Raw genomic sequence first — 13009 nt, 5'->3', positions numbered from 1 at the left:
ATCGACTACAGTTCTGCATTTAATACCATAATTCCCTCCACACTTACCACCAAGCTGGAGCACCTGGGACTCAGCTCATCTATGTGTCAGTGGATCTCCAACTTCCTAACTGGCAGACCACAGGCAGTAAGGATGGGCGGACATGTCTCAGCCCCTCTCACTCTCAGCACTGGAGCCCCCCAGGGTTGTGTTCTGAGCCCCCTGCTGTACTCTCTGTACACCCACGACTGCGTGGCCACTACCAGCTCCACCACCATCATCAAGTTCGCTGACGACACTGTTGTGGTGGGCCTGATCACGAACAATGATGAGACGGCCTACCTGGAGGAGGTTGGAAATCTGGAGAACTGGTGCCAGAGGAACAATCTCCTCCTGAACGTCAGTAAGACAAAGGAGCTGATAGTGGACTTTAGTACAAAGCAGGTGAGGAACTACCAGACCCCCGTCATCAACAGGAGCCCAGTGGAGAGAGTGGACAGCTTCAGATACCTCGGTGTTCACATCACGCAGGACCTGGCATGGTCCTGTCACATCAACACCGTGGTAAAAAAGGCCCGGCAGCGTCTCTACCACCTCAGACGCTTGAGAGACTTTAGACTGCCCTCCAAGGTGCTCAGGAATTTCTACTCCTGCACCATCGAGAGCATCCTGACGGGAAATATCACGACCTGGTTCGGGAACAGCACCATGCAGGACAGACGAGCTCTACAGAGGGTGGTGCGATCAGCTGAGCGCATCATCCGCATCGAGCTCCCTGACCTGCACTCGATCTACAACAAGCGGTGCTTGACCAAGGCCAGGAAGATCGTGAAGGACCTCAGCCACCCCAATAACGGACTGTTTACTCGGTTGCGGTCTGGGAAGCGATTCCGCTCCTTGAAGGCCAACACAGAGAGACTGAGGAGGAGCTTCTTCCCGCAGGCGATAAGGTCTCTCAACCACAACCACACCACTATGCAGAACTACACAATATTTTCATAATTGGTCAAATCCATCAATCTTCTTACATCCATGAACACTATGGACAATTACACGCTCACCTTCCTTCATATATACACTACATGTCGTACGTTACATCCTGGACCATTGCACAAAGACACTTTAATAACTCTGCACACCTACCTTCACAACTACACTACATTTTACAGTTTTACGTTTACATCCTGGACCAGTGCACAAAGTCACTTTAATAACCTCTGCACTAAGACACTTTGTTCCATGCATATTTGCAAACACCGTAAAGTATATTTCAATTTGCACAGTATATTTCTATTTTGTACATCCTATTTCTATTTTTATTTTTAGTTCTATTTTTTCATAGCACATTTCTATTTTTATTTTTTAGTTCTATTTTTCCTAGTTTAATTTAATTTTGTAATTTAATTTCTATCGTATTTCTTTTATTCATATTTATTTCTTATTTGTAAAATTTAACTCTCTTCTAGGGTCAATGGCAGTCGTATAATACATTTCACTACATTTCGTACTGTGTATGTTTGTGTATGTGACAAATAAAATTTGAATTTGAATTTGAATGATAATATTTATATTTCTTGTGCAAAAAGTTTGCTGTAATTCATATTTTCTGCCTAAAAAGGTTAAAAAGTAGGTTTTTAGTAGGTTGTTAGTTTAGTTTTTAATAGGTTTTAAGTAGGTTTTTAATAATTATGTAATAGTGGCGAAGACAAAGTGTCCTCGTGCCATCTTGAGCTTTCCTCCTCTCACAGTGTTCCAAAGTTTTTCCCTTAAAGTTCACTCGATGTCATTCCTCCGACTCTCACGACAACCCCTCTTAGATGTTTGATTCCCAGAGCGTGTGGAGTTTGTCAGCTGCGTGTGTGTGCTCTAATAAGATGGAGTTCTGTTGCCGTCTTTGCCCCTGCTGCGCTCACACTACAAACAAATCAGTCTTGATGGCTCTCCATGCACCAGGTACTATAAGCACCAGGCTTTCAGAATGGAGTGTATCTGTATAAACAAATGCAGCAGCTGGGCTCGGTCTCTCGCACGCATCGAATGAGACGGATGTGTTTAGACACTGATTCATATGGCCGACCTGCCTTCTCCCGTCCACCCTGCCCACCGTGCACTTAATACTGTTTCTCTTTACGATTTATAGCGGCCCCGTATCAGCCATCGCGTTGTCAGCCCAGGGAATAGCGGCGTGTAATCATGGTGATGGGTGGATAAGACGGCGTGGTGCATCATGAAAGAGAAATAGAAATGGGTCCCGCAGATAAAAATAAATAAATAAATAAATAAATAAAAATGAGACATGTTCGTGCTTTCAGTGCATCGTGTAAAAGAAGGTCTTGGAATTCTGAACCGTTCCATTATGTTGCACATGCAGAGCTTTTTTTTTTCCATTCCTACACCATCTTTACTGAGTGTTGGAATAAAAAGAACACCTTTACATGGTCGGGTGCAGAAAAGTGCATAGACAGGAGCTTGTGTAACAGCATGGATGGAAAACACAAAAAAGGTGAAAAAAAGCCAGTGATGGCTAACATAGAACAGACAAAGCCTTGGTGATAAACAATATTTTGATTCATCTTTGCAGTCTGCAATTAATTTTCCTTTACCAATTTTTTCCTTTTTTGTCGGTGTTTATTTTAAGAGAGAGGGAAAAAAGTAAGGCTGGTGAGGGAACATCTGTTTATACAGTACTGCATATGTGCTGTCATGAATTAAGAGAGAGGCAGGATGTAAGCGCAAACACATCTTTATTAAAGATAAGCATAAAAAATGAGAAAACAAGCAGCTATGACCACTGGGAACTATGAAATTGACAGCAAATTGAAACAGTAAACAAACAAACACTTGAAACTTAAAAGTAAAAGCATACATAATGAGACCAATCAACCAAAAACACCTGTGAAACAGAAACAATGATATCAATTAGAAAACGCTGTCCACATTGAAGGTGCTGAAAATAACAAAAGTCCAAAATTTAATTCAAATGAAAACTCACTCATCGTCCACAAAACTTTATTCTGTATACAAGATCGGGGGGTGGACTAGGGCATGAGGCAGGGTACCGCCTGGACAGGATGCCAATCCATTGCAGGGGACTCACACACACGCACACTCACACAACTACGGGCAATTTGGGGGACGTCAATTAGCCTAATCTGCGCGTCTTTGGATTGTGGGAGGAAAGCGGAGTACCTGGAGGAAACCCACCAACCATGGGGAGAACATGCAAACTCCATGCACACAGACCCAAACCGAACCTGGATCCTGGAAGACTCTACTACTAATAATAAGGATAAGAAGAAGAAGGAGTGTTCCAATACCTTTCTGTTATATCCAGCATTAACATTTTTCTGCAATTTGTGCTGCATTAGCTTTTCTGTGGGATCGGACCAGACAGGCTGACCTTTAATCTCCACGGGAATAGATGAGCCTTGGGTGCCCATTATCTTGTCACCAGTTTGCTGGTATATAATTGATAATCACTGTTATTCAATTCCCCTGGCGGTGGTGTTGGTATTGTGGCCGATCAGTGTATTTCTCTCTGATGAAAGTGAGTGAAGGTGATTAATGTGAATTTTATTAAACTATTGAGAGAAAGCTCAATAGAAGGTCACGTTCGTTAGAGTAGAGGAGGTTAGTGTACAGTACAAGTCAACATGTTTCGACACAGGTTTGGATTTATTTTCTACATTATAGAACAATACTGGACGTTTCTTTCAAGACCATGAAATAGTCTACAAAAGTCACAAAAAGTCTGATGAAACTGGCTCTCATGAAGACCAAAACCCAAACCTAGCTCTGCTGCAGAGGAGAAGTTCACTTAGAGTCACCAGCCTCAGAAATCACCAATTAACAACCAGCACCTCGGATTAGAGGCATTATGAAGGTTTTACAGAACATAAGTAGCAGATATACATCCCAATATCAACAGTTCAAAGGAGATTATTGTGTATTTTGGACGCCTTCAGCATTGTTTTATAAAGTTTAAAGGAATAATCAGGAAAGACCATGGAATTAGAAGGTGTGTCCAAACTACTAATTGGTAAGGTACCTTAGCTGCATACTACAGTACAGTATATTACGTGAATGCTGCTATTTGACGGCATGCTGGCCTAGTGGTTAGCACGTGACCTCATACCCCTGGAGTCGAGGGTTTGATTTACGGGTCTGTGGACGTGGAGTTTGCACATTCTCCCTTTGCTTGGTGGGTTTTCTTCCATAGTCCAAGGACATGAGTTTATACCCAAATTGCTTGGATCGGCACCCTGTCCAGGGTGTACCCTGCCTTGTGCCCTAAGTCTCCTGGGACAGGCTCCAAGCCTCCGTCAACCCTACACATGGATAAGCAGTATAAACGATTAATTCAATTAATTACTTCTGATTTAAACGAGTGTTTCATTTAAATAACAAACTAAATATATAAAAAAAAGAAATGTCAATTAATTCGTATGCACAGTATTTCAGCAGTCTATCTTAGTGTGGGTTTTTAGGCTACTCACACGTTTGAATCGAAGCCGTTACCGATCTAGTAACTAATAAATTGTCCACTAGGTATATACTGTATTGATTGTCATTATTATGCCATAAAATAAGAAACTAGACGATCCCGAGTGAAGAACAATCCAAAATTGGCATCAGATCAACTTAGTTTACCAATCAGGATTCATTCTGCACACGTTTCTGCAACACTCAGATGATTATAAATGTTTGAAAAGATCAGATCTTAGGATGGATTAAACCGAAATGGCCAGAGGTAAAGAAAATAGGGGAAAAATCAATAAGAAGGAAAGAGCCAAAATTCACTATCCTGACTGGGTGCTGATTGCAGAGGAACAAGCACATGTACACACACACACACACACACATCATCACACTCGATTTTGTTGGCCTGTACACTGTCATTTGATGTTGTTGAGACTTTTATCAACGTCTGCGTTTCTGCACCTCAGAGTCACTGTCACGGGGCTTTATGTAGTTGTAAAATTGCTACAGGGCTCTCGGGCCAAACCACTTTATAAAACACACCGTCACTACCGCTGTCGCTGTCAGTGTCACTGTCAGTGCTGCGAATTTAGCCGTCATTCTGCGCGTGTCGAGCAGATTTTTCAAAATGTTTGTAAATGACGTTATAAATTAGGGGAGTGTTAAATATTCTGAAGAGGAGAACAAGAGTGTCAAATGTAAACATACACACACACTACCAAAATGTTCATGTTCAAAAACAAGTGAATGAACACCAAAGTCGTCTAAAATATACCAAGCACTCAGTTAAAAACATCAATGAAAACTCAGTAAAAGTCTTAATAGATAAAAGTTTTTCATCATTATAGCATCGATCCCTCTGTTGTACCACCAATACTTTTTAAAATTGCATTTATATATGATTTCCACTGTGGAAATATTACATAATTTAAAAAATACTGATTAAACCCTCACTATTGTGATGTATAACAGCAGGTGTAAGGTTGTCTTTATTTTATTGGAGGGTTGAGGGTTCAAGCCCTGCCACCACCTGGTTGCCAATGTTGGGCCCTTAGGGAAGGCCCTTAAGCCTGGGTGGTTTGCGGCGGCAGGGGCATCAGTTGTAAAAACCTGTGAAAGGTTCCGATCCGCTGTGGTGAGCCTGAGAGTGGGCTTTTGTAGAATAATCAATAGATACCTTCATGGGCGGCCCCACTGGATTCATGGTTAGATATATAGATGAATAAGCAAATGTTCACACTTTGTGCTTATGTGTCCATGAAAAGAGAGACACTGCAATTCCCTGATGTTACATTAACTGACAGATGGCTGGAAAGATGGATAAATAAATGGATTTATCACACACCTGTGATTGTAGGTACACAAAGAGATGGATGCACAGATTACTCACATTACAGTAACTGGATGGATGGATGGATGGATGGATGGATGGATGGGTGGATGGATGGATGGATGGATGGATGGGTGGATTCTTGGGAGAATATTTTGTTGAAGTTAAGAGGAGAGCTCCGAATGTGTTATTGCGTGTTGTGTTAAATGTTTTGATGTCTTAAGAAATTCCTGCAACAAATGTCTTAACAAATGGATGAGCGGATGAATGAATAGATAAATGGGCGGATGGATTTATTGATGGATTTATGTATAGATGAATAAGGAGAGCACTGACTGTAAGATTGTGTACATGACAGATGCCCTTAATCAGCTAATGTTAAATTAATGGATGGATGACTAGTGGATGGATGTATAGATGGATGAATGGATGGACTGGTTGAATGGATGCACTGGTTGGTAGTTGGATGGGTTATTGGATGGATGGATTTATGGATGCATGGATAGACTGGTGGTTGTATGCATGGGGTTGTGGATGGATGGTTGGATGGATGGATGGCCTGGTGGTTGGATGGATGGACTGATGGTTGGATGGTTGGTTTTATGTATGAGTAGTTGGAGAGATGGATAGACTGGTGGATGTATTTTATGTTTGTTGGATGGATGGATTTATTGATGGATTGGATGGATGTTTTGGTGTTTAAATGGATGGACTGCTGGGTGAAAGAGTGGACGGGTGGATGGATGGATGGCTGGCTAGATGGATGGGTTTATAGATGGATTTGTAGTTGGATTTATGGATGGAGGGATAGGTGGATGATAAACAAAAACAATAACAATAGTTATACTATAGTAGTACTATAATACTGTATATATATATATATATATATATATATATAAAACAGCTAATGTTACAGTCAGACTGGAGGAAACATTCATTAATGTCTGTCTTGTAGATTGACATTAAAAGGTTTATAAACTGTTGCACAAAGAGACATGCTGCGATTAGTTTTCTGGAAAAATCACTGCGATCTGAAGTCGGCTATTTGTGAGAAAAATTAGACAAATCACGCTGGATGAGAAACCTCAGCAGAACTCTATACATCTCAATAAATTTCAAAGTCTGACAAGTAAGTTTATTAGATATATAGAACATATTAAAGATGCCCTTGAAGAAATATTGGTGCTGTCATCATTCCTGTATCATCAAATGTGAGTTTATTGCCTAAGATTATGTCCAGGTATTTGTAATATTTAACAACTTCCACGGCTCCACCATGATTTAATGTCCCTCCAGTTTCCAATTGCCTTGGAGGAACTAACAGCGTATCGTTCATTTTTATGACATTTTCCTGCAGATTAGATTTACATTTACAGGAGATGCCCCTATCCAAAGCGAGTTATAGAAGTGCTTTTGTGTTTTCTCTTAACAGAGAAAGAATCAAAAACATTCTCGTGCTAGTGCAAACAGATTGAGGGTTAAGGATTCTATAAAGATAAAGCCTTGTAACAGGGGAAAAAAATGCAAATCAAGATGCGCAGGTTTATTGCTCGTTAATGTGCTTGGTGAAGAGGCGGTCTTCAGTTTTGGTTTCAAGACAGCCAAGGGACATTTATTTTCACCACATCAGTGCTGGAGAGGGAAGGTAGTGGTGGTGATGGTGTCGAGTGGATGTTGGTTCAAGCTGTTCTGGCGGCTGGAAGGAAAATAATCAGCAGGTGTGATGAACCAGAGTTACTCAATGATTTAGTATTGCTGTTTAATTTTTATTCTTTTTAAGTTTTATGATTTATAGTTACTTTTGATGTTATGGACCAGGTCATCACTCTGGTTACAACTTAAATAAAGGGTAGCTCTCGCACCAGCATCTCTTTCTGTACTAGACTAACAAACTAAATGTTGATTGTTAAAGCATAAGCGGTTTAGACTTTGCACTACTGATCATAAGATCATAGGTTCAAACCCCAGCACCAAGCTGCCACTGTTGGGTCCTTGAGCAAGGCCCTCAACCAACAACTGCTCAGATGTACGTATAATATATAATGAGATAAATTGCCCGTCTCGTTCTGAAAAATACTAAATATAAACATATCTGTACAGAAACTGTCACTATATCTATGACATCCAACAATGTGAAGCATCTAACCCACAAGTCCCTGTCTAAGTTGTTACTATGGTAACGTTGTAGCCAAGACTGCAAATGTCAAGTCCAAGACCAAGATTAACTGAGATTTACTCAGGTATGGAGTCGAGGGTGAGGAATGGATAGAAAGCACGACCGAGTCAGGATCAAGTCTGAAAACCATTGAATCTTTTTCAGGCCAAGGCTTCATTACAGTTTCATCAAAGGCAAGTCAATACAGAAAACATCTCGAGACGCGAGTTGAGTCTTACTCAGGTATTAGAATGAGCGTATTAATAAAAGCTTGTGATTTACTTCTCGGTTGTACTGTAGGTGTGCAGCTAAGTTCAGGATAAGCTTCTCAGAAAAAGACATACCCGGATCACAGTTTTGATTTTGAACATGATCTTGTGTAAGATGCATTTAGACCCTTGCTCAAGCAACCCTACCTTTAATCCTGCTTAGATACGCGGCCATCAGTCCCAGGGTTAGCTAACGGTGTAATGTCCGGTATTCTTAATGGCATGACGTTACACTCCGATACTGTAGGTGGCGGTATAAATAACATAACATTAGTAGTCCACATGCAATAGAGAAGAAGAAGTGGTTAATGAATGGTTCAGATTTAGGCGGGTGTGGGTAATGTTTGGGGGACAGAAATTGCATGACAGTTTAACGTTGTTACCATGTCAAATACAAAGTGAGCAAGTAATAGCTGACGTAGACGTAGTTCGCATGTTACAGTGTATACATGCTACATTCTCATTAGGCTCCGAGTGCCCTAAAGGTCTGCTCTTGGAATCGTCCCTGTTACTGTTACTGTAGTCTGTCTATCGTTTTCTTCTTCTTTTGTCCGCTCCCGTTTGGGTCCGCCAAAGCAGACCATTTGTCTCAATCTAACTCTGTCTACCACATCTTCCCTTGTCAGTCCAACCTCCTGCATGTCCTCCCTCACCACATCCATAAACCTCCTCTTGGTCCTTCCTCTTCTCCTCCTCCTGCCTGGCAGCTCCATCTTTATCATTTTCCTCCTGATTTACCCCTCATCCCTCCTCTGCACATGTCCAAACCTTAATCTTAATCTGGCCTCTCTGACTCTCTGGCGGTCCCCAAACCGTCCTACCTGCACTGTCCCTCTAATATACTCATTCCTAATCCTGTCCATTCTTGTCACTCTCAAAGTAAACCGCAGCCTCTTCAGCTCTGCCACCCCCGGCTCTGCTCTCTGTCTTTTCGTCAGTGGAAATGTCTTCGAACCATAATCGATCGAAAAAAACAAACAAACAAAACTACATTTTAATCACAACAAACAACGAAGAAGGCTTAACCTGCGTGGCCTTACTCAATCCAGGATTCACAAGTGGGCAATTACAAGTCCTGTATGCTTAAGTTAATACTTTTGAAGGTTTGTCTTTCTTTTAGTGGCTGTGAAGTGCAAAACAAATTACCAAAACGTGAAACAAAATAACAAAACCCAAAACAAAATAACAAATTTAAAACCAAAATAACGAAACGGAAAACAAAATAACTAATATCTGACTGGCCGAGAAGTGCAATACAAATTAACAAAGCGGAAAACAAATTAAAAAACCAAATAACAAAACCCCAAACTATTTTTTTTTGAACAGGGAAGTTTTGTTGTTTTGTTTATGTTATTTTGTTTTCGGATTTGTTCATTTGGTTTTTGAATTTGTTTATTTGTTTTCCGTTTTGTTAATTTGTATTGCACTTCTCGGGGCAGTCAGATACAAACCGGAAAAGGCAGGTATACAGTAGTTAGCGAATGAAATGCTTACCGCTGATTGGACGAGACATCTGTCACTCAAGATATACAGGAAGTGGGAACTTGTCTTTTTATCTTTGTTTCTTGTGTGTTCTGCTTCACTTTAAACTATGATGGCCGTAAGGTGCAAAAAAAATTAACAAAACTGACTTCAGGGCCACTGTAAGAACGCCATATTTAAAACCACAATAATGTTTTCCACATTCACACACACACAAATCTACCGCTACTACAATACTTCCTGTATATCTTGAGTGACAGATGTCTCGTCCAATCAGCAAACAAATTCAAAACCAAATTAACAAATCCGAAAGCAAAATAACAAAACCAAAAACAAAACAACAAAACTAACAAAAAATAGTTTTGGGTTTTGTTATTTGGTTTTTAATTTGTTTTCCGTTTTGTTAATTTGTATTGCACTTCTCGGCCAGTCAGATATCAGTTATTTTGTTTTCCGTTTTGTTAATTTGGTTTTGAATTTGTTATTTTGTTTTGTTTTTTGTTATTTTGTTTTGGGTTTTGTTCATTTGTTTTGCACTTCACGGCCACCGTACTTTCTGTACTTTGACTCAACTACACACGTATATGGAGGACTTCTACATTTACTTCAGTAATAATTCAGCTACTCTTCCTCCAGCACAGGATTTGCGTACCGCTAATCGTTGCTGTCTCCCGTTCTCCAAGCTGATGTTCAGGACTATTAATCAAGGTTAAGTAGAAATCTCATTGACCGGCACTGTAACGACTCAGACATAAACACTATTGGATTTTCATCCTTTTAGATTTGAGTGTGAAGCTTTAATCAGATTACACACTGGGAGACTGATTGCTTTATGAGTGCAGGGTGTTATTTTGGACAGTCGGAGAGGTCGACCCTTTTGTGAAGCATTAGCAGCGGAAAAAATCCCAGCACATACTGTACAGTAGCTTTTAAACTCTTTTGGAGTGAAGGTTTTGCTAGTGTCCACATCAGGCCGAGCATTGAATTGTTTAAATGCACTTTTTTGTTCCCTTATTGAGTGTTAAGCTTTGTAGACATACAGACATTGCAGAACAGTGTGTGTGTGTGTGTGTGTGTGTGAGAGAGAGAGAGAGAGAGAGAGAGAGAGAGAGAAGGCTCACTGTGGGTGGCTGTGAGTCAGCATGAACCTTTCCCTGAAATGATCCTGTCTTCACTCTCAGAGAGAGAAACAAAAAGAAGGAGAGAGAGAGAGAGAGAGAGAGTATGAAATCTGAAAAGAATGAGAAGGAGAGGGAGAGAGAGAAAGAGTGATTCAGGAATGAAAAAAAGAGAGTGAGAAAGCTAGAAAGAGTTACATGAAGAGAGAAAGACAGAGAGACAATGAGAAATAGATTGATACAGAGAGAGAAAGTGACAGAAAGAGATAATATGAGTAGGACAAAGAAACAGAAAGACAGACAGACACGCAGACAGTAAAGACTGACAGAGAAGATAAACAGAGAATCAGACAGACAGAGTGACAATAAGAAGACATTTGCGTTAGAAGACAGAGAGACAGAAACAAAGAGAAACAGAGAGACAGGCAGGTAAGAGGGAAAGTGAGACAGACAGAGAGAATCAGACAGGCAGACAGACAGAGTGACAGACTATAAGACCGATAGACAGAGAAAAAGACAGATACAGAAAACAAGGAGAAATGGACAGCTAGAGAGACAGAGGCAAACATAAAGACAAACAAGGAAACAGACAGACAGACAGATAGACAGACAGATAGAGTAAGAAAAAGACAGAAAGACAGAAACAATAAGAAACAGACAAACAGCTAAGAGGGAAAGTGAGACAGACAAAAAGTCAGACACACATGCAGGCAGACAGAGTGACAGACAATAAGAGAAAAAAATGGATGCAGGCAGACAAAGAGGGAAACAAACAGCCATGGAGACAGACAGGCAAACAGTGAGACAAACAAAGAAACTTACATACAGACAGACAGACAGACAGAAATGTAGGAGAGAAAGTGAGACACACAGTGACAATAAGACAGAAAGAGAAAAGAGACGGAGACAACCAGAAAGAGACAGACAGGTAAGAGGGAAAGTGAGACAGAAAGAGAATCAGACACAAAGGCAGGCAGACAGAGTGACAGACAGAAAGAGAAAAAAGACAGATGCACACAGACAAAGAGGAAAAGGACAGCCATAGAGACAGACAGGCAAACAGAAAGACAGGCAAAGGAACTTACAGACACACACAGACAGAAATGTAGGAGAGAAAATGAGATAGAGAGTGAATCGGACAGTGACAATGAGACAAAAAAGACAAAGAGACAGACAGACAATGCTGATAGACAGATAGGCAAACAGAAAGACAGGCAAAGAAACAGACAGACAAAGACAGATGAGGAGGAATAAAAAAGGGACAGACAGAGAGACTGAAAGACAGACCGAGACTAAGACAAACAGAGAAACTAACAGACAGACTGAGACAGACGGTTAGGAGAGAAAGTGAGACAGACAGAGAGACTGACAGACAGACAGAGACTTAGACAAAAAGAGAGACAGAAAGAAGGTGAGAAAGAGAGAAACAGACAAGCGACAGATAAACAGATAGGTACAGTAGGAGAGAAGGAGACAGAAAGAGAGAGAGAAGGAGGAATCTTTTGTCTTCCTGCAGTAAACACTAATTACTTCTTAAGGGAAGTGCTGAAGGATAAACAGAGGAGCAGGATTGATGCTGCATGCTGTTGCTGGGCGATTTACTTTATTGTCACTGATAAAAGCCTCTCCTTCACCTCTCCTGGGCCGCGAGCTGCTTCTCCTGTTCCTCCTTTGTCCTTTAGCTGAACTGTGAAGGAGAAGAAAAGTTTTCATTTCCATTCGAAATCACAAACCATGAAATGAAGCCTTCGGTATCACCGGGAGTCGCGCGGGTCCGTCCTCGCCGCGGCACGCGAGCTGGAAGACAGGAAGCCAATCACACGCCTTGTAATGATCCCATGCTCGTCTCACTCTTTCTCTCTCTCTCTTTCTCTTTTGTCTCTGTGTTCCAGGTTTCATTTACACATGCGGTGGGACGTTAAAAGGAAAAAACGGGACCATAGAAAGCCCGGGATATCCCCACGGATACCCGAACGGAGCCAACTGCACTTGGGTTATAGTAGCGGAGGAGAGCAATAGAATTCACATCGTTTTTCAGTCTTTCGCCGTGGAGGAGGAATACGACTTTTTATCTTTATACGACGGGCATCCTCATCCCGCCAACTTTAGAACCAGGTACATCATTTTTATCCTACTGTACTACATGCAGCTAGCCAAATTAGTATAAACACTCTATAACCCTTTATAACAGTTTATA

At 41.0% G+C, this 13009-nt stretch overlaps 1 protein-coding gene across 1 annotated transcript in view; it reads left to right on the top strand.

Annotated features, from left to right (window-relative positions):
* The window catches only part of csmd3a (CUB and Sushi multiple domains 3a), a 302574-nt gene that overhangs the window by 20566 nt on the left and 268999 nt on the right, over positions 1-13009 (top strand). Inside the window, exon 2 of the mRNA XM_053487612.1 lies at positions 12705-12927. Within this exon, the coding sequence (XP_053343587.1) occupies positions 12705-12927 (223 nt within the window). The remainder of the gene's footprint in view (positions 1-12704; positions 12928-13009) is intronic.

This window comes from Clarias gariepinus, chromosome 26 (genome assembly GCF_024256425.1).
Source record: "Clarias gariepinus isolate MV-2021 ecotype Netherlands chromosome 26, CGAR_prim_01v2, whole genome shotgun sequence".
Lineage (NCBI taxonomy): Eukaryota > Metazoa > Chordata > Actinopteri > Siluriformes > Clariidae > Clarias > Clarias gariepinus.
The sequence above is the reverse complement of the archived record's forward strand: the minus strand, read 5'-3'. Positions and strand labels throughout refer to the sequence as shown.